Source organism: Malania oleifera, chromosome 13 (genome assembly GCF_029873635.1).
Source record: "Malania oleifera isolate guangnan ecotype guangnan chromosome 13, ASM2987363v1, whole genome shotgun sequence".
In the NCBI taxonomy this organism is placed as follows: domain Eukaryota; kingdom Viridiplantae; phylum Streptophyta; class Magnoliopsida; order Santalales; family Ximeniaceae; genus Malania; species Malania oleifera.
In genome coordinates this window covers 76,056,345-76,078,969 of record NC_080429.1, presented here as the reverse complement: position 1 = coordinate 76,078,969, position 22,625 = coordinate 76,056,345, and the positions used below count along the sequence as shown (strand labels likewise).

General features: G+C 38.0%; 1 protein-coding gene across 2 annotated transcripts in view; it reads right to left on the bottom strand.

Annotated features, from left to right (window-relative positions):
* LOC131146270 (serine/threonine-protein phosphatase 2A 65 kDa regulatory subunit A beta isoform-like) overlaps positions 1-22,625 on the bottom strand; it is a 59,661-nt gene that overhangs the window by 15,542 nt on the left and 21,494 nt on the right. For both annotated transcript variants that reach the window (XM_058095743.1, XM_058095744.1), the window contains exons 5-10: positions 11,018-11,097; positions 7,242-7,383; positions 7,001-7,081; positions 5,444-5,548; positions 2,558-2,740; positions 19-111 (exon numbers count right to left, since the gene is read on the bottom strand). In XM_058095743.1, coding sequence (XP_057951726.1) covers positions 19-111; positions 2,558-2,740; positions 5,444-5,548; positions 7,001-7,081; positions 7,242-7,383; positions 11,018-11,097 — 684 coding nt within the window. The remainder of the gene's footprint in view (positions 1-18; positions 112-2,557; positions 2,741-5,443; positions 5,549-7,000; positions 7,082-7,241; positions 7,384-11,017; positions 11,098-22,625) is intronic.

Below are 22,625 nucleotides of genomic sequence, written 5' to 3'. Positions count from 1 at the left end.
ATATAGCATCAGAAAGACCTGAGGAATGATGTGCTGCATAGCCCAATCTGGGCCAAATTCTTCTGCAAGGCGCTTCACATTATTAGCGGCTGCATCGCGTATTGAGTAAACCTAAATCCAACAAAGAAAATCAGCAGAACTTGTTAATCACTTACATATAGATTAACTATTTGGTCTTGATGCATCATACAAGAAATCCAGGGTAGAACCCCAAACTCAATACCCATGTTATAACAAAAACATATAAATAGAGAGCCCTGGAATCTAGTTTCCAAAATTAATAAATTGCTGGCAAATAAGATAAATAAATTAGAATTTCCTAAACTTATTAATGAGGTCTATGGCTTCCGTGGGCTGACCCTCTCTCCACATAAGACTCACACTACTGCCATCATTCTCTCCTGCCACAGAAAAATTTGACCTCTAATGCTAATTAACAGAATAATGGCTTGGTGAACAAGACCAATGCAAACCAATATTCAAATTGGATTGTGGCATTTGAAAAAAGACTGAGAATGTAGCTCGGCAGTGTAATGAACTACCTTGACACTCATCAAATTTTTGCTTCCATTGTAGGTCATTTGATACTTGAGCTGCCAGGATCTCCTTCACACCGCATCACACACATTGAAAATATTACAAACATAGCAATAGCCTTAGATGGTAATCTCACTAAGTACTAAACCCATGTCCATGCAAGAAAACAATGTCCCCAAACCCCAGTCGGTTAGTGCACCCATTTCTTGCGACACTCTTAGCACTCCAACTTGTGATAAGAATGACCTTTCATGCCACACTCATACTCACCAACTAATGCTAATGAGGCTTATTTGGCATAACTAGTTTAGTCATAGGTTTGGGCCCAAACAAATTTCTTGTTTCTTCCAACTGTCAAAAAAAGGGCAGCCCAATATACAAAGCTCCCGCATATGACGGGTCCGGGGAAGGGGCAGACCACAATGGGTCTATAGTGTGCAGCCTTACCTTGCATTTCTGCAGGAGGCAAGGTGGGGTTGGATGGCCATGGTGTGACAACAACTGTGCACCGATTCAACTTGGTCCAGACCGCACCATAAAAGAAACAAAGGGTAAAATCTGAAACCCAGATCTCCAGTTTCCCAATTATAAGCCAAAAATCACATGTGATTACACAACCATAAAAACAACGAGCCCAAAAATCTACTTTCCAAAATTAAAATATTTAAACAAGTTCCAAAATAAATTACTGAATAAAATAAAATAAACTAGAATTTCCGAAACTTCTTGAATGCATCCAGGCCAGACTTTTAAACATAATGTTTCTAATAACTCCACCACCATGTATTTAATGCTAGTCACTGATAACAAAAATCAATCATATGCCAAAATAAAGAGGCAAAACAAGCACAACCTTCTCATACTAAACAGAGCAACATGAGAGATAAGATAACAAATATATATGAAGGCACACCATGAAAAATAAATCATGAAAACTACAGAAACAAGAACCAACAAAAGAATTATTAAAAATTACTAATAACAATTACACAATGAACTGTGAATAATGCTTACACTCATTGTTTCTATGAACACAGAATAGTGATATCATGAATTAAGAACCTTAAGAACCTTGGGTCGTGTAAACCATAAATTGCATACCACTCCTAGTTTGTCCATGAGTAAGAATATAATTACCAAAAACATGAACAACTTGTAATAACAAGAACAAGCATGTGGTCTGTGCCATCATTTGGACTCGATCCAACTACTATGACAGTATCTTTGGAATCTCCCATTAAAATAAGGAAAAAAAATAATCAAGACGGATTAAGTTCGAACAAAGAAAAGTATAAATCACAAAGAACACAAAGACCCAATCTCCAAACAATCTCATTCCTTTTCAGTCTCTTAAGGGGAGTAAGGGTGGTAAATACAATCTTAATAAGGTTCCCCAGAAAAACAAAATCCAATGTGTTTCATAATACTTCTTCCCCATGGATTCCATATAACCCCATCCAACAGCAACTAAATCAGTCCTCTTAAAACATGCATAATGCCAGACAGCATTTCAGGTTATTCCCTTTCAGTCTGATACCTACTATTTTTAATTGAAAAATATTGAACAATTGATAACATTCTAAGAAAAAAAAAAAAAAAAAAGGAGCAGCTCGGTGCACAAAGCTCCCATGTATGCGGGGTCCGGGGAAGGGGTGGACCACAATGGGTCTATCGTGCGCAGCCTTACCTTACCTGTTTGCAAGAGATTGTTTCCACGCCTTGAACCCGTGACCTCCAGGTCACACGACAACAACCTTACCGTTATGCCTAAGCTCCCCTTCAACAATTGATAACATTCTACTAGTGTAAATTTCCCATCATCTAAAAATTAGGATTGGCAGAAACAAAAAAAAAAAAAAGGAATGCCAAAAAAATAGATAAATAACACATATCAAGGACAATGTGAAGCAACGGCGTAGAAAAATTGAAAATACTTTATCTGTAAACAGTAATAAGATTGAATCAAAGGTAATAGTGCGACATGTTCCACATTTATTACTTAATCCAGAACATCACAAACCTTATCTTTTAACCATTGCATGCAAAGAGCTCCAAGCTTATCGTCAAAAAATCCTACACCCAATTGACTTGCCAATAGAGGTATGTATTCTATGATAGCAAGCCGAACCCTCCAATGTCTATCCTCTGCAAGCTCAACGATAGCTGGCAATAGGGACTGGGAGAGAAGATCGATTCCAATCACCTGCATAAAAGGCTAGCATCAATAAAACTGAGAAGCAAAAGAATAAAAATGAAGATGTTAATAATGCATCCAAAGAAAGGGTGGGTATTTGCAAGAACAATAGGAAAGAGAAGAAGGAGATATAGCCCGGTACATGTGTCCATTGTAGATGGAGATGGTAACCTGGTTTATTTTTAGCATGATGTTCAGTGTGGGTCTTCTCCTTTGAAGAGTCTATTTCCAGCCATCTTCAGTTTGGGCTTAAAAAGGACAGATAATGAGTTGCATTGCGTAGCAAGCAGATCAGATGGATGGTCCTAGGGAATTTTAGAGATCCAGAAATGGTTTGTGTGTCATGAAGATTCATTATGAAGTGAGGAGGACAAAGTCAGGTGTATGTGTATCCACTCAAAAAGATGGGGAATTGAGTCCTTCAAGATTTCTAAGAAGGGAAGGAGGGAGAAATGAACTTTCTGTGGAAAGCCATTTGGAAAACCAAAGTTCTAACTGATGTGGCTTTCTTCACTAGGGAAGTGGCCTGGGGCAGAATCCTTGCCAAGTAATCTAGAGAAAAGGGGTTCTGTGTAGACAACAGGTGTTTTTGTGTAAAGATAAAGTGGATTCATTAATCACCTTCTCTAGCATTGTAAGAGGGCGAATCTTTGTTGTGTAGAAAAAAGGTGTTTATGTGGCTGTGGGCATCAGCCTGATAGCAGCAAAGAGAGCACGAAAGAGCTGCAGGCCTGGAAAGGCTCCAAGTGCAGGTTGGAGAGAAAAAAGGAAAGACATGGGATGCCATTCCTGTAGCAGTATCTAAATTAAATTGGCAAGAGAAATGCTAGATCTGTTGAAGAATTGGAATCTTCTTTAAAGAGATGCAGAGGGAAATGGTTATCTGTCATACATTTTTGGATGAAAAAGGATCTTTCCATAATATTGTCTTTTTCTTCCATAGGTTTTGTAGACAAGTTTTTTTATTGTGGTGTCTAATTTCCTAAAGCTAGCTTTCTCTGTGCAGGGGCAACTCACACTATGAGTGCTTTAGCAATACATTCACTTTTACTTACTGCATAACTGGTCCCAGTGACCAACAATAACATGGGGAAGGATTTTGATGATTTGGAATGAAAAACTTCTGGTCAGGAAGTATGGAAATTGAAACCATGGGGGATATCTCTGTTATCTAACCTATTCAAGAGTTTAATGTTGAGCATTCAAGTAATCTGTCCACAGTTTATGATTAGGAGCAGCAGCCGTGTGGCCAGCGCTCAGCAAGCATATGCACCATTGTGACAGGGAGATAACATGAGTCACTAAGTTATTCCATTCGATAATGGCAAGATTACAATATCCTAGAGCTCCGTTCTAGGAAGAGCAGAGTCATGTGGCTGGCAAGCTAAGGACCATGGGGCCAAGAGGGAGAAAATGAGTTACTTATTATTTTATTTGATGATAGAAGATTACAATATCCAAGGTGATTAGATAATAAAAAGGTTTGATTAGAGGCATGGTTTGAATTTCTTCTTGGAAATAACTTGTCGTCTCCATGAAGTAATGTTTTCATACTGTAAGTACTTATTGATCCTGATATGCTAAAAACAAAATTTATTTTTTATCAAATAATGTTGATTTGTAGAATATAAAAAAATTAATGAAATATCAAACCACAATCCCTAGCATGAGAAAATGAAAAAAAAAATTTATATGTGCAAATAATATTATTACTCAATTAAAATTGTACAAATAAGTTTCCCCATTGAAGATTAATTTAAAACTTAATTAGATAATTTTTTGGCTGGGTGTGAAGGGTAGGGCAGAGCAACCGGTTTATCACAATCCTTCCCGGCCATAATTATAGGAGCTCTTACCCTCTGGAAGTCTGGAACCAATGCCAAGGACAGCCTAGACAGGCAAGCCCAAATGTAGACCATTAGCACTTACTCAGGGGCCTGCCATGCCTCAAGCCAGTTGAGCCATAACCTGATCCAGCCCCACAAAGAGCAAAGTGGAATTGAACAGGAGGCTTGAGCTAAAATTCAGTTATTCAAGCACCAAATGGGATTTAAATTCATAGCCTCCCATCTTCCAAACAATATGGAAGTAAGCCTGGACGAGTAAGCCACAAATCCTCAGTTGTAAACTCAATTAAATCATGAGTAAATTCAGGATGTTCTACTAACACAACCTAGTCCTAAAGCAAAAGAATAAACTAGTGTGAGAAGCTAGAAGATTTTCACATGAAAGTGTTTTAATTTCTTTTGACTTATACCAATCCATAAGCAGACATAAATCCACATTTTTAGAAAAAAAAAAAAAAGTGGGGACAGAGTGAAAATAGCTAAGTTTCAACATTTGTGAGAGCTCCAATTTCTCTCGTCATTTCCCTTAATACAGCATGATTGACGAGCAGTGCTGTTTTGATATTTTTTATTTTTTTGTTCTCAAATCTTCTAAGGAGGATTTCTTATGCTCATTTTTTCTTATTTTCTTTTCTTTTCAACAAGATATCTTGTTTTCCTATAAAAAAAATTATCTACTTCTTCAAGAAAAATAAGATCAAAGGTTTCAATCATGTATCTAGGATGAAATGCACATCAGCATGTCAGTCAATATTCATATTTTATTGTTTAATTACAATGCTGCAAGCCTTAGATATACAAGCAATTACATTCGCCCAATGCACAAGGGACAACCTTACACTGAAATTCATAATTTCTGACAAACCTGATTCACTTGATCCAGCTTGCTGATAATATTCAGTCGGACATCAGGAAATTCATCCTTAAGAAGAGAAAGGAATATCGGAAGAAGTTGCTCTATTGTTGCATCCTACAACCAACAATTGAACTATCAAGCAAACAAAAAGCAAAAAAATGAAAGAAGAATTTAACCTTGGAATTTTGGTAAAATCAGGCTAAGGGGAACATATGAAAGTACATCCATCTAAAAGCAGAAGGCTGCATTTATAATCCCCAGGAAATTACAAAAATAAAAAACACAGAAACATAAACATAAACATATTGCCAATCCTGCACAGCACATTAATTCCAAGGATCAGGAGACCGCATGGTGTGTTCAGCCACGCATACCACTGCATTTTGGAGAGGGTGTATCCATGATTTGATTCTATGACTTCCAGGTCTAGGTGTAGATTGGCCAAGGCTCACTCTCTACTCCCCAAGAAAAGAAAGAAACAAAAATATTTTTTAAAAAAAGGTTTGTGGCAGACATCCCTCAAAAAATCCAAAGGAATTGATAATTCAGTTGCAGAACAAATAGTGGAGTGAGGCCATACACCATTGAATAAATCCATGTATACAGATTCCAGCTATGAAAGACCAGAAATGTACCATCCATCCAGGAGAAACATTTTCATGTTGCCATATTTCATAATGGAGCTTCAGCATCCAGTTACAACCAGGAAAAAAAAGAGGCTGTGGTCTGTATAATCAACTAGGATAATCAAATGATAAAGTGGCACAAAAATATAGGCTTGTACAAGAAAATCATCGAGAAAAACAGAAAAGAAACTCATTAAACACTTTATTTCTAATACTAGAACAGAATTCCCCAAACTTAGTCTAATTTTTTAAATACCCAAAACACCCCTATAACTACTCATAACTGCTCTCCTAATCAAATTATCAACACCATTTATTTTCTTTACAATTATTTCTTCAAATTAAAAATAAAATTTTAGAGAGCTGTGGAGCGTGCATGTAACGCGTGGCCATGGCTAGTCTCATGAATGATGAACAAGTAAATGGGCACCAACAATCACACCCCAGCAACTTGCACAAGCAAAAAATAAAGAACTACAGAGAAGTTGCCGAAATTCTTCCAAGGAAGTTGCTTGCATAAGATCTTCCCTCCCCACTCCTCCCGTCTTTTCTTTTTTCTCACTTTTTCAATCATAGATTCAACACAAGACCTCATGAAAGAAGTTAAATATAAATCAAAGGAGTGAAGGAAAATATTCAGCCTTGTGACCACAAAAGGAAAGGATTAAAAAATCCATCTGCTAAAGTTCCCAGCAGACAAAACCAACAGCTGCAAACAGAAGTCGACAAATAAAAATGCAATCTAAACTCAGAAGCCCAAATTTGAGCATTGGTCCACAAAGGTCCAGACAATGTATCTGCTTTATTATGGATGCTGACATATAGGCAATGCTGCATGCTGTAAAAATTTCTATATCCACACAATTTTAATTGAATGGATGAATCATCATCCTCCTGGATGGAGCAACTACAGAACAATATACCTATAATATTTTCTCACCTTTCCTAAAACTGGCGCCATTCCCATTATAACTGAAGCCAAAGCAGAACGAACATGCTGGGAAGAATCTGATGACAATTCCTACATTGAGGCACAATTAATTTAGGCACAAATTACCAAGTCAACAAGAACACAAGTACCAAAAGAAGATCCATATAGAAAAAACTACAAGAAACTTCACCCAAAAAAAAAAAAGGGAAAAATAAGAAAAAAAAGGAAAAACACAAAATTCTACATATACCTTAACACATGGAAGGATATGCTGAATAGCAAGTTCTGGATTCAAAATCCTGCAGAACTTAGTTACTTTTCCAGCAGCAGCAATGCGTACTTCAGCCTCATTATCGCGGAGTAACCGAACATATGCAGGAACTAAGTCAGACCTAAAAAAATATTACATTAATCTTCCTCAAAATTCAAAACAGACAGTTCAGAAAAAAAAAAAATTACTAAAGTTCAACACAAGTAAAAGAAAATGACGAGCAAAATAATTGGAACTGTGTTCTTCAGATATTCTATATTCCAATGCCCTGTTTTATATATAAGAAAAATAGATTTTATATTATAATAATATACAAGCTAAACTCTTCTGATGGTAATTTGAAAATATTTTTAAAAACTGTAACAAGAAATATTGTTAACCAGACAAGTCACTCCACAGGCAAAGGCGCGGACAATTTTTGTCGTTAGTCATAGGCTAAAATCTCATTTGTCCTTATCTAGAGTGCAGGAACTAAGGGAAGGCCCTTCCACTCTATGGAGTAGCCAGGCTCCAAAACGGACCAGAATTGGTTATGAAAAAAAATACACACACTGTTAAACATCCTAGTTCTTCAAAGCAGCTGGAGGTGAAGAAAATGGCTTGCAAAACCCCTCCCCCTCTCTTCCCGATGATCTTTGATGCTTTAGCCTGTCACTATGGCAACTGTAGGCCATGATTTAAAAGACAATAAGTCCAGATTGATGAGAAATCCTTCGATTGAGATTGAACAGAGCAGGTAATGGTGAGTTTTGTTTCATGGTTGAGCATAACCCAAATCGGAATTGTTGAATGAGGTTGTCTTCGTCATCAGCGAAATGGTTCTTGGAGGAGATGTCATCAGTATCGGAAGGTTGGGAAAGGGGTTATCAAAGCATGCAGATCGGTAGCATCAGGTATTGGCTGGCAATTCGAACAACAAAGATCGGGAATTTTTTAGACTTAGGGTTGGGATGGAATTTCAAAACTTTTGGTTTTTGTTCCTGGTGGAGCTAAAGAAGGGAAGGGCGGCAAGGGTTTGTGCGGAATCAAGTGCATTGGCTAAGAAATTTTCCGGTAAAGGAGGTATGGCAGTGGAGTACAGAGCAAAGCTCTATCTATCATGAAGCCAGGTTGTAACGGCAGGAAGAAACCAGATCTCTGATTGATGCGGGGTTGCAATGTTCATGACGCTTGATTGTGCTTCATATCCTGCTAGTCATCTGCATTTGGGGAACACGTCAATCATTCCAGATGCGGCTATGGTTTCTCTGGAGAATGGATCTGGGAAGGAGTGGAATGGGTTAGGTCTCTAGAAAACTGAGGCAGGTGATCCCAAGGGAAATGGTGTGGGCTTGGAACATGTTATGTTTGGTATTATTAATATTATGTTACATTTGGACAGATTTTGGGTATTCAAAAGATCTTGTTATGAATCATAGGCCGGTTTCAGTTAGTTCAGCACATACAGGCCCATCGGATACACGTCCATTTTATCCAATATTCTTAAGACCTGTACTAATAAGCAGATGAATCTAAATGTGCAGATGAAAGAAAGAGCTAGAGAGATTCTTCAAGATTCGCAGAACAAGAGCAAATCAAGTCTTTCTAAAAGGGCTGCTCCAGTATTAAAGGAGGAGTCAAACCATTTCTTCACAAGCCAGTAACAATGGATCCATGAGTCCTGGTAAGCAGGATTCAGTAAAAGACAAGATTGGCTTTGGTAAATCTAGGATTTTGGCTGCTGTGTCAGCTTCTTCAGTGGGTGAGAAATGTTGATGATGATGAAATTGGCTAACAAGCATCTTCCAGCACTCACTGATAGGGACAGTGTTACGAGACCTCAGGCAGATTGTGGGGATAATGTTCAGCTCAAGAGAGGGATTGGAATGATAAAGTTAAGGTTGGTAAAGGTAGGGAGAAAAAACAACAGGGAGATACATCAAAGGATGAGAATAATGTTGCTACTGAGTTTGCCAGTGATGACGGTTTGTTATTGGATGAATTGCGGGAACAGTATGGGTATGTATCAGTCATTACTTGGAGACTTGTCATGTGCCACCATCTCCTATTGGAGGGTCTGAAGGAAATTCCTATTTTTGAGGCAGAACTGGGTAAATAGCTTCATTGTAAGGAAGGGATTTTACCTATTCCTGAGGAGGTAGTTAATATAGTGAGGATGTATAAGCACAACAACTTATGGATAGGATGCGTTTATGGCTATCTGGTCTAACAGGTGTTGAAGATCGTCTGGAGGGGAGCAGTAGAAAGGTGAGGAAAGGGCAGCAGGAATTAGCAAAATCGCAGTGTTCTTTGAATTATGATGGCAGGGGATAAATCTTAATTAGGTTCTGTTGGGTCTTTCCATTTTTCATTGCTTTTTTTCTTTTTTGATAATTTCTTGTCCTCTTTTAGGTTGTTATCTCTTTTCTTCTTCCTTAATATATTTCTTTTTCTATCAAAAAAACATCCTAGTTCTTCAGATAAATTATTTTCCATATTTTGGCCCACTATTTTGTAGTAATTTGAAACAATTTAAAAAAAATTATTAAGAAATATTGTTCAACATCTTAGGTGTCATTTGGTATCAATGTCAAAAATTAGAGAAATGAAAACCAAAAATCAGAAATCAGTAACCTATTTGGTTAATATTTACAAAACTAAAATAAATTAAAAATAATTAAAAAATGCTCAATTTCATCTTTAAATCAAATAATATTATAAAAATAAGATTAAAATAATAATATTGCAAAATAATACACATTAAAAAATTCTAAAATAGAAATAAAAATTATTATAATTATCTTACTTAATTGTTATACTTCCAAAATTTACTTTACAATAAAAATTTTATTGGACATAAAAATTGAAAAATAGTAAAAATATTTTGTAATTGGCTTTATTATTAAACAACAACAAAGCCAAGCCTTAGTTCCCACTAGGTGGGGTCGGCAATATGAATCATTTTCCACCAATCTATGCGATCATGTACCATTTCTTTTGACAGATTCAAGGATATTAAATCTTTACTCACCATTTTCTCCCAAGTTATTTTAGGTCTACCCCTACCCCTACCCCTACCCCTTCTACTGCCCCCCACAGTAACTAACTCACTCTTCCTAACTAGTATACTATGTGGCCTACGTTACAAGTGTCCATACCATCTAAGTCGTCCCTCCCTTATCTTATCTTCTATAGGGGCTACACCTAACTTACCGCGAATATGTTCATTCCTTAATTTATCTTTCAATGTTATACCACTCATCCATTTAAGCATTCTCATCTTGGCAACTTTTACTTTTTTACTTTTTAAAATTTATGAATATTTTTATTTCAATTATATTTAATTTCACATGATCATTTTATTTTAATTTTAATTTTAAAGTATATAAAATGAAGATTTTAATAAATAAAAAAAACTATTTATGGATATTAAAACTTCTAGCAATAGGTTGCCAAAGCAACTGAAAATCATAAAATCTAGTTTTTAGCTTTTTTGCAAACAGTAGAAAACCAACAACAAAAAACAGAAAACTGGTAATATAAACAAACGCATTTTTATAATATGTTTCTTCACTATGCAAAAACAAAAATAGAAAACAGAAAGCAGAAACGATACCAAACAGGCCTTTAGTTAGTGAGGTAAATTATTTTTTTTTTTTTTTTGGTTTAATGTTTTGATAATAATTGGAAACAGTTGTAAAGTAATGTAACAAGAAATATTGTTCAACATCCGAGTTCTTCAATTAATCATTTTCATTTTTTTGTTTAAAAATTACCTGGTAGGCTCAGGACCAACAGCTTCACAAAGCTCATACAATTGATTTGCAACCATGTAACGAACACGCCAAGACTTGTCCTGTTTAGGAAAAAAGATTGAATTTTATAAAATGGCCTAAGAAAATAGACATTTAGTAGAACAATGTATAGTACTTTCTCAAATCTACTAAAACCACAGTGACCATAGCTTTTTTTCAGCACCAAGGGAAGCAAATTTAAAAGCACACTGCTAGATTGCTTTTTTTCCTTTATTTTGTTGGGTGCTTTTTTTTTAATAAACAAAAATTGTATTAGAAGAGAGAAGAATGTACAGCAGAAAAAGAAAAGGAGAAAAAAAAAAGATAAAAGAAAAGGAAAAAAAAAAAAGGGAGAATAAGAATTCTTCCCTTTACAACATAGGAACTAGTTACAAAGATCACAGCAAAGACTGCAAACAGCTAAAATAAAGCAGAGCCATCAGCCAACCAACCCCGCCGCAAGCCTTTGAAAACATGATGAAAAAAGCCATTTGCCAACACCCAGAGAGACGCAAGATAAAGCACCCTACTCCAAAGCAAATTGTTAGTAGTAGCCACACTTGGAAAAGTCTGGCATTCCTCTCCAGCCGAACACACCAAATAATAGCCATAACAGTGCATTGCCAATTTGCCACAAAGCTTTCCCATATTTTCCCTTGCCAAAACCCCTAAACATGATAGTACAAGATGCCTTCAATGTGGAGGGGAAAACCCAGCTATCACAAAATATACCAAATAATTATTCCAAACAGCAAAAGTGAAAAGGCAGTGAAGAAACAGATCGCGCAAGACTCTCCACACCTCGAACAAAGGACACAAGCATATGGTGGTAGGGCCTTATTAGGCCTTCTCTTCTAAAGCAAATCATTGGTGTTGACTCTTTCAAGTATCGCAGTCCAAATAATAGCTTTTATTTTTTAGGGACCTTTACCTTTACAAATCAAAGAACACAACGCAAAAGGATCCCCAGTAGTCACAATTCAAATAGGAGAAAAAAAGATACAAGGGTACTCCCCAGAAGGACCTAAGCTCCAAACCCTATTATCAGTCCCCAAATGAACATGAAAAGAGTCAAGCAAACTGGCCAAATAGCCAACTCATTAATCTCTCTCTCATTAAGATTTCTCCCAAAATGTAAGCTCCAAGAATGCCCATCCTTTTGCAAAAGGAGAAATGCAGAAACTATGGTTTCACGAAGAATAGACAACCAAAAGAGACGAGGAAATGCAATAGCCAAAGGCATCTCCCCCCAAAACGAATTAGCTCCTATTACCACTGTATACTGGACTTTAGGAAGGAAATAATCACAAAACTCTGACACACAAACTTCCAAGGACTTGAATAAGTAAATATTAACTCCCACTTTAGCATCTCACCCATTTTGTAGTAGACCAAATTTACATTGAATTACATTATGCCAAAGAGAATTGGGTTCTAAAGGAAGGCACCATAACCATTTCCCCAAAAAAAAAAAAGAGGTTTTTGGACACCAAATTACCAAGGACCCAAGCCTCCCTCCCGACCTACAAGATGGCCTCTATTACCCTCGCTCCCACATGACCACAAGAAATCCCTCATTGATTTCTCCAGCCTCCACTCAATCTCACATGAAAACCAAAAACAAAAAAGATAATACTAAGGGATGGAGGACAGACAAGCGCGGATAAGAGTAATTAGAACGCCTAGAGTGAAGAAAGCACCATTCCACCCATCCAATCTCCTAGCCACTCTGAAAAAAACAGGATCCCAGAAAAAGTCAACATTGGAATTACTGCCTATAGGGACGCCTAAATAGGTAATGGGCCAAGTCAAAACGGCATAACCAGCTAGCCTAAAAAAAGGATCCACATTAATACCAAGAGTCACCAAACCAATCTTAGAGAAGTTAATTTACCATGACACTTGCTCAAACACCTGTAAGATTGCAAATTAAAGAAGCATCACAAATTAAAGAAGCATCCCAAATTTTCTAAAAGATGAGAATAGTATCATCTGCAAACTGAAGATGCAACATGATACAATCCTTATACCCTACCTTAATCCCTCCCACCAATCCTCTATCAACTCCTTTCTTAATAATCCTACTCAAAGCGCCAACTACAATAGTAAAGAGAAAAGGAGAAAGAGGATCTCTTTGTCTTAGAACCTTCGACGCACAAAACCAAGACTTAGTCATGTCATTCTACAAAGAAGAAATTATATTCTCTGTCGAGTACTTCATTATTTCCTTTATTTCTTTTACCCCGCATTTGGGAGCATGGATTTCAAGCCTTGGATTTGGATTTGTGTGAATTTGGACAAAATGTAGTAAAAAATTGATATGAATTTTTTCAAATCCACACAAATGCAAATCCAAGGCTCAAAATCCATTTTCACCCTTATTTCCTTCTTATTTGTCTGTATAAAGAAGAATTGACATCCTCCGCCTCGCACTTCCCTTTTAACACTGATATTAAATAATAACCACCACCACCGCCACCTTCCAATCTCCATTTTAAGCGATTAACGTGAACCTAATCTTATATCTCATTAAGCTGCATGTGAAAGAATTCCAAGTCCTACTAGCTATAGAGTCTATATGCATACAGACTATGACATCAGGAGGAGATAATCGCAATCGAAGTTGCAAAAATGAACAATAAAGCAGCCTAAAAGTAGAATTTTGCATGGGAATCAGCCAATAATGAGAAATAAAAAATGATAAGAAGTCAACAAAGCAATTAGTCACGTAAAAGAACATAACTAGTTTGAGCAGAAACTGCATATATCTTGTATTGTGATGATTGTCCAACCATGTGATCTAAAAAGTGACTATAATATTACAAAGATACTTTCCATAATTCCTTGTAACAAAATCAAATAATGACAAAGGGGATTTATCACATGCACATCCATCCGTGTTGGAAGGACTGGAGGGGGTTTCTATTTTCGAAGATGATGGTTTGAAACTACAGCGCAAGGATGGAATTTTGCCTACACCGGTGGAGGAGATTCCTAGAAGGATTTAGAAGCTCAAGATCTATTGGATATAAATTATATGATGGGTTTAAAGATGCATGGTCCTAGAAGAAATGAAGTGCATCTTGATCATGGTAAAAATAAAGTGAAGAAGGGTCGGAGGGAATTAGCGAATTTGAAGTGCTTAGTGAGTTATGAGGGAAAGGGATTAAAAGGGGCTTTCTTAGTTAATTTTGTATAGTTTTTATTTCATTGTTTTTTGTTTTTGCTTCCTTTCTTTTTATTTTGGCATTTTTTAAGTATTTTTTGGTGGACTTCCTTTCCCCTTAGGTTGTAACCTCTCTTATCTCTAACCCTACAGTCTACCTAATACATTTTCTTATTTTATCAAAAAAAGAAAGAAAAGAGGGTATTCATACAAATAAAAAAAAATTCAGAGTTCAGTACTTCAGCGTCACCAAATCAACGAATTAAACAAATAAATTCATGCATGCTGCTTATTATGAGGGCATTAACCACTTTAGTACTGTCCATCATAATGACATCTTGTCTAATAGCGCTATAAACATCACCATCTAAACTAGAAGATTCAATGGTTAAATTAAGAGCTAACAATGTATATCAAGCCTCAAGTCCCTAAACACTGCCATGCAAGTGCGGCTCAATTGCATGCACATAGGTAAACGGACAATAAATAACACCCATGATGGGGAATAAGGTGATTTTTAACAGACATAAACACATGCATATGACATATCAAGCCTTTTTTTAATAAGAAGAAATATATCAAGCCTTAATCATCTTTTGTGTGTTTCCCAACAATCCCATGAAAATAAAAGCAAAACAAATTATACTAAAATCATCAGGTTCAAAGCCTTGTCTCTATCCATCCCAAGTTTAGCTTTCCTAACCCCATCCTCCTCAAAGGCCTCTCAAACCATCATCATGTAAATGGGACTTCAATCTGAAGCCTCAATCACAGGTAACCTCCTCTAAACAAAAATTTCTGAAAAGCTAGTAATTTCCTTGGGTGATCAAATCTTATTCCCTAACAAGTAGTAACAACCTCCCCACTAGTTTCCAATTCTTTAATCACGTTCTTCCTCCACTTTCCAATTGCAGCTTTATTAAAATCTGGAATTCCCTAACCCACTTAAACCTAAGTTACCCAACCACTTGTCTCCAAGTCATTGCTTCTTTCAAAGGATCCTGACTTGAGATGCCTTAACTTCATGAATTTAAAACCTTCTACCCCTAGATTGAGCAATCTCTTCAATTCTCCTCCACCAAAGCATTTAAAAACAAAAAAGGAAAGGAGGGGCATACTGCCTATTCTCAAATTGAAAAGAAGTAGAACCTTTGAGTCCAAAGTAACACAAAAATGATCTGAAATCTTACGAAAGAAATTTAGATCTTTAAATAGACTTTTTTTTTATTGGTAAACAGAAGCTTTTATTAGCTGGGCATCAAGGGGATGCCACCCTATAGTACAAAATGTCAACCACTCTATAGAGTTTCACAAACATTATGATCATTCACAATTTTCCCACTATGCTAGCTGGAAACAACAACCCACTGCTCTTTGCAAATTTGAAGAATATAGTTGTATCTTTGAAGGCTCTCTTATTTCTTTCTTCCCAAGCACATCAAAAGATGGTGAGAGGGCTGAGATGGGGATGAGATTCAAAGCCTTTTGCTTCTCCTTGGTCGCTTTGATGCCTTTGTAGGCACAAATCTCCTAATTTGTAGTAAACCACTGATATCCAATCAAGGGCATAGTGTCACAGTCCGACCATTTTCACACCGTTGTGAAAGGGCCGTGCGGAGCTAGCTAAAGCACTCTTGTTTAACTAGCCATCCTATCGGTTTACCAACATTCATCCACAAAACACTTTCATTAGCATTCAATCAAATGGCAGCGGAAATAGTAACCATTTATGAAAGCAGTGGCAAGCAAGCAATAAACACTGAATCTACGCAATTCATTAACAACACCTCCATTGACATCGTGTGTTTAGCGAAGAAGGCAAGTAGACTAAACACGTTGACAATAACTAGTGAGTTTTATAATGACTGATGAACACTCACCCTCCCCTAAAGAGCTTTCTAGGCCATTCCCACTCTAGCACTAGGAAACATCAAAGTGACCGAGGAGTCATACTGCCTTATTTGGCATAGAAAGACACTACCAGCAGAAAATAACCCTTCACTAGTATTTACATGATAAAAACTCATCCCAAGCACATGAGACAAGCGGTCACAGGCAAGCATAATGCCCTGAACAAGCTTAGCTCGTGACATTCTCCCCCACTTATGCGGTCGACATCCTCATAGACTTTGGCGGGAGGTACACTTCAAGTTTGTCCACGAACGGTTGAATATCTTCTGCAGAAACCCAACTGATTTCTTTGTCATCAAGGCATTTTCACTTCACTAGGAACTTCTGCCACTTCTTCCTTGAGGATGTGAACTCTCTGTCTGCAAGGATCTCTTCAACTTCACGTCTGTCAGGTTGCACTGTCTTCAACTCTGCTCTGTTGGACTGACTTCTGCTTAGGTCATTGGTGTCGGCGTTGAACGACTTGAAGCAGCTGACATGAAACTGCGGTCTTCTCCCCTAATTTTCCCATTTCTTCATCTGCTTAGAAGTTTTCTCCAGAGAGGCGCGAGCAAACTATGCATTCTGTCTCCATTCTCTGGTGAAGATGTACGCCCTGGGACTCTTTCGTCTATACGGCTCGCCCACTGTGTGAGATAACAGCGGCTACTGGCCTGTAACAAGCTCAAAAGGGGCTCTTGTTGGTTGTTGAGCTCCTTTGGGCATTGCCACAAAACAGAGCCACATCAAGTAATTGCACCCCATTCTTCTGGTGGTCGTTGACAAAATGATGCAAGTACTCATCTAGTAGCTCTCTGAATCTCTTCATCCATCCGTTTGTCTGTCAGTGTTAACTCGAAGAGATGTCAATATGTGACTTGGATATCTTGAAAAATTCTGTCAAGAAGTTGTCAATGAGCATTAAGTCTCGGTCATAAATAATAACTTGGGGAACACCCCAACGTTTCACAACAGTCACAAGGAACAATTGTGTCATCTCCTTTACCAAACATTACTTTGGTGCGGCCATGAAAGTACCATACTTCTTCTGCTCCCCCTTGTCTTGTTGGCAAGTGAGACAAGTTTTGGTATACCACATCATCACGTGTGTGCGGCCAATAATACCTCCCCAGTAGTCCTGTCATTGGAATCATTCTCCGTGAATACCCCTCAACAAACTTCTTGCGATATCTAGTACGGCCAAGAAAGGAACGCAACTCCTACATTGTCTTGGGGATCTTCCGTTCTTGAATCATCCTTACCTTCTCCATACCCCTCCAGATACGACCTTGTTCAACCACATGACCAAGGAATTTGTTGTTCCACTGAGCGAAAGAGAACTTCCCTTTCTTCACATACAAACTGTTTCCCCTCAGCCTGGCGAACACCTTCCGTAGATGCTCTTCATGTTTCCTCTTAAACAACATTGATGCTCCCAACGGTGCTTTGGAAGGGCGAACACATCCCACTTCCAATTCATCAAACTGTTTCCCCAACTCTAATATCTCTAGAGGTGCCATCCAACATGGCCCTTTAGCAAATGGTTTCACTCTTGATAACAACTCTTGAGGCAGCTTATCCGGCAACACCTCCTTGTACTCATCCAACACCGCTTGGATGGTCATAGGCTCCAGCTCTTGGCCTACTATTTGTCTACCACCACCGTGGCTAGACGTGTCTGCTCACCCTGACCCAATCTCTCATTAAGGTGTATGGATGAAAGGGACTTCCCGTCATCTCCTTTCATCGCAACGACTTGCACCATGCACGAGTGATCTCCATCAGACGCAGGGAACTAGTCAAAGGCATCAACACTGCCCTCGTCCCCCTTAGGAACTCTATTCCTAGAATGACTAGAAAGTCATCCAATGGTACCGCTATGAAATTCGCATGACCTTCCCACTATCCAAGCTTTACAGCCACTTGCTTGGCTACTCCCAGAGTAGGCTGGGCTACAGAGTTAACTACTTTCATGCGTCCTATATCCTTCTCTAAGGATAAGTTGAGTCTTCATGCTTCCAACTGCGAAACAAAATTATGAGTAGCCCCCGTATCCACCATAGCGCAGGTACTCTTCTCATTTATCCTCAAGTCCACAAACATTAACCCTTTTGCTCGTGTAACTTTCGATGCTTTTGCCTGCTTTTCTAATGCGCTCACCAGCCGCACTGAACCTACCCTCGGGGCATCATCCTCTTCCTCCTCGCTTTCCACTACTTGTCCCGAAGTGGAAGCTTGTAAGGCATTGAATAATTCCCTGTGTGACACTCACTCACTCTGTGAGATTCACCACACAAGTAGCACGAAATTTTACTCTTCCCCTTTCCATTGGGTGTGTTGAACCCTTGAGACGACGAAGCTTCCTTTGAGGTTGATGATTTAGAGTCAGCTCCCCCACTCTTAGGTTTGCCTTTCTTGAAAGACTTTCCACTTTTCCCCTCTCCGTCAAACCGTTTGGACGAAGCGGTATCATCACCAGTGTAGTCGGTCAAGCGTTCTGCAGCAGCTTGTGCAGTTGACAAGTCTTGAACTCTTTGCCTATGAAGTTCTGTCCTTTCCCACGGTTTCATCCCCTCAAGAAAATAGAACAACTTGTCCTCCGACATATCCCTAATATCCAACATCGAAGCAGAAAATTGTTTCACATATTCCTTGATTGACCCCGTATGCTTGAGATCTCTCAGCTTTCTCCTTGCATTATACTCAACATTCTCATGAAAGAATTGGGCCTTGAGCTCTCTCTTCAAGTCTACCCAACTATTGATTACACAGCTTCCATTTTCAATATCTTTGTACTTGATACGCCACCACAGTTTGGCGTCACCCACCAAGTACATGGTCGCAGTATCCTCCTTTGCCTATTCTGAGGCCATCCTCACAACGCGAAAGTACTGCTCCACATCAAACAAGAAGTTCTCTAACTCCTTGGCATCACGAGCACCCCCATACGTTATGGGTTCTGGTACCTTGGTCTTGCTAACTCCTGGAGTGTTGGAGTTCCCCATAGCAAGAACCATCAGATTCAGCTTTGCATCCAAATCAGCCATCCACGACTACAAAGTTTCAACTATATGGCGAAATTCCTCTGACATGTCGCCTATCAGACCTGCTTGATGTTTTTGTGATCCCATCACTTCATCAACAAGTTCTCTCATCTGGGCCACCTCCGCGGCCACAGTGTTGGTTGTTGCCTCAACCTATGCTTCCAGCACGCTGATCCTCTCAGCATTGTTTGGTGTCATAATCACTTACCAAAGCTTTCCAAATCCCACAACGAAGGTAACTGAATTCTTGTAGCAACTGCGCCTTGGCTCTGATACCAAGTGTCACGGTCCGACTATTTTCACACTGTTGTGAAAAGGTCGTGCGACGCTAGCTAAAGCACTCTTGTTTAACTAGCCAACCTATTGTTTACCAACATTCATCCACAAAACACTTTCATTAGCATTCAATCAAATGGCAGTAGAAATAGTAAGCATTCATAAAAGCAGTGGCAAGCAAGCAGTAAACATTGAATCTACGCAATTCATTAATAACACCTCCGTTGACATCGTGTGTTTAGCGAGGGGGGCAAGTAGGCTAAACACGTTGACAATAGCTAGTGAGTTTTACAATGACTAATGAACACTCACCCTCTCCTAAAGAGCCTTCTAGGCTATTCCCACTCTAGCACTAGAAAACATCAAAGTGACTGAAGAGTCATACTGCCTTATTTGGCATACAAAGGCACTACTAGCAGAAAATAACCCTACACTAGTATTTACATGATGGAAACCCATCCCAAGCACACGAGACAAGCGGTCACAGGCAAGCATAATGCCCTGAACAAGCTTAGCTCGTGACACATAGCCATGTTCCACAAATTCCTTGTCCAGGGGCAGTGGAGAAGAATGTGGTTAGAATACTTCCATGCATATACTCCCAAACAAAAAAGGCAACCTTTGAAGGGGCTGCTGTCCTCCAAATGTGAATCTAAGGGGAGTTGTTGCAATTTGTTCCCATCAAAGAGAGCTTCTTGTAGAAAGATCTGACATTGAAAACACCATTTTTGTCCAAAGCCCATTTTGGTTCATTGGGGATGATTTGATATCGAAAAGACAGAAACTATAGAGATTGCTGTAAAATTCAGAGAGTGCATAAAGTTCGCTATCTGCCACATCCCTAAGAAAAGGAACATTCCAGAAAATCCCCTAATTAATGATTTGGAAATGATGGCTGATAAGGGCATCTTTGTGACAAGCCAAACTGTCAACGGAAGGAAAGGCAGCTATAAGACTACTGTTGTGATGCCACACGTCATGCCAACAGTAAACGTTGGCCCATTCCCTAATCCCTACTTGAAATATCACGTATTAGAAAAAAATATCTTGTCCTTTCTTGATGAATTTCCAAACTCCCACTCCATAGGGTCCTCTATTATTGTGTGTTATCCAATTGTTATGCTCAAACCAATATTTAGAAGCTAATAAGATTTCCCACCAAAAGTGGTATTTCTCTTTCATGAATCTCCACAACCATTTCCTAAGGAGGGCTTTATTGAACGTGAGGAATTTCAGCCCCAAACCTATAGAACAAATGAGTTGTTTAACCACTCCCCATCTAACAAGGTGGCTTTTAAACTCCTCCCCTAAGCTTCCCCAAAGAAATCTTCTCTGTATTCCCTCCAATCTCCTAGCAATTGAGGCCAATAAAGGAAGGAGGGGCATGAAATAGATTGGAAGGTTCGTAAAATGCTCCTAATAAGGTTCGTAAAAATGAAAGGGAGCTTGGAGACGAATGAATTGCTCTCTTCCGTTGTCCGCTAGACAAACCTAGCCCTATGACAACAATAAACCCCCAGGGGGGTAGGGGGGAGAAGAAGAGAATAGGAGAAATGGATAAAGCAACATAGACAAATGTCAACAACAAAGGCGAACTCCAAATTCTAGTGCCTTGAAATGCATTTTTGAGGCGTGCCTTGGTGCATTTTCAGCGATAAATGCCTCAAGGTTACTCCAAAATGCTAAATTCCCAACAAGTGTATGCCTTTTGGCTTTGTGCATGTGCTTCAGCTGAAAGCTCACCTTTCATGCCTCAAGACCTAAGGCATATGCCTTTTAGTATCCATTTTTAAACTTATTTTTAAAATTTAAAAAAAAAAAAGAATTAGGGCACAAATAACCCTCTCCATTCATGCAATACTGCTCTTTTATGTTCAATGAAGCATCCTCTCCTCAATGTGGCAGTTTCTTTGACTAGGCCATTGATCTTCTCCAGCAAGACTGCTCCTACTACTGGACCATCATCTCTCTCTCTCTCTCTCTCTCTCTCTCTCTCTCTCTCTCTCTCTCTCTCTCTCTCTCTCTCCAAGTATTTGAAAATCTCTCTCACCCCCCCCCCCTCCCACTTATGGGTCTTCATGAATATCTCTCTAGTGGAGGCTCAAAGTATCTCTTCTCGAGGCTCACAGCAAATTCTCTTCTACTGAACATTGAAGTTTGAAGCAATGTGAATATTGGTCTAACAAGTGACTCTTTGAGTTTAACTTGTAGTGAGGTGGGCTCTCTTAGTCCTATAGGCTGCTGTTCCTCTATTTGACCTTGATTTTGTAGTGTCTATTAAAAAAATTTAAACACTATGAACTATGAAAATAGTGGGAAGTTTGTAATGTTAAGACTTATGCCTATCTTTTATACATTTTCTTTGTGTTTCTGAGCTAAAAATGGCCTACATAGGATTTAAGAGTTATGTTTCTTTATTTATTGTTCTAATTTTTTTGTACCATATATAAATTTATTTTATCCATCAATTAATTAAAAATACAGTCCCAAAAGGCTTACACCTCAATGCCTTGAGGCTTATGACTCGCATCACTAAGGTAAAACACCTTGCCTTATGCCTCACCGTAAAACACAGATAAATTAAAAAAATTCCAAATCAAATATGTATATCAATTACATACTAGCCATGCTTAAAGGCCTAGCGCACTTGGGAATTAAGAAAATAAAAAAAATTAAAAAAAAAAAAGGAAACCTAAATAAAATTATAATATTACTTTCCTACAAGATAAAACCCCCCAGGATTTACAAAATTTAAAGCCTAATAAAATACAATAAGAAATTTTTCACAAAATAGAAAAAGTAAAATCACAATAATACCCAAAGTCCACAAATGTCCAGAATTTAGGAGCCCGTTTAGATTTGGAAAACATTTTCCATTTTCCAATTTTTAGTTTTCCAAAGAATCATAAAAATTTGAGCTTATTTTTAAATTTTTCAAGATTTGTATTAAAAAATAGAAAATAAAGAGTTTTTTTTTAAATGCGCAAAACATTTTTTTTATTTAATTTCTAGATTTCAAAATAATCACAAAAAAGACAACTTTTTTTCCAATTTTCCAAAATTTATATAAGGTAATACTCAGAATTATGAATTTTGGGGCTTGAATTTGAGTTGTGTGAATTTAGAAAAAATTCTATACATAATCCACACAAATTAAAGTTTGACATCCGCATTTCATGCTCCCATAAGGAAAGTAAGAGTTGAAAATCTAGAA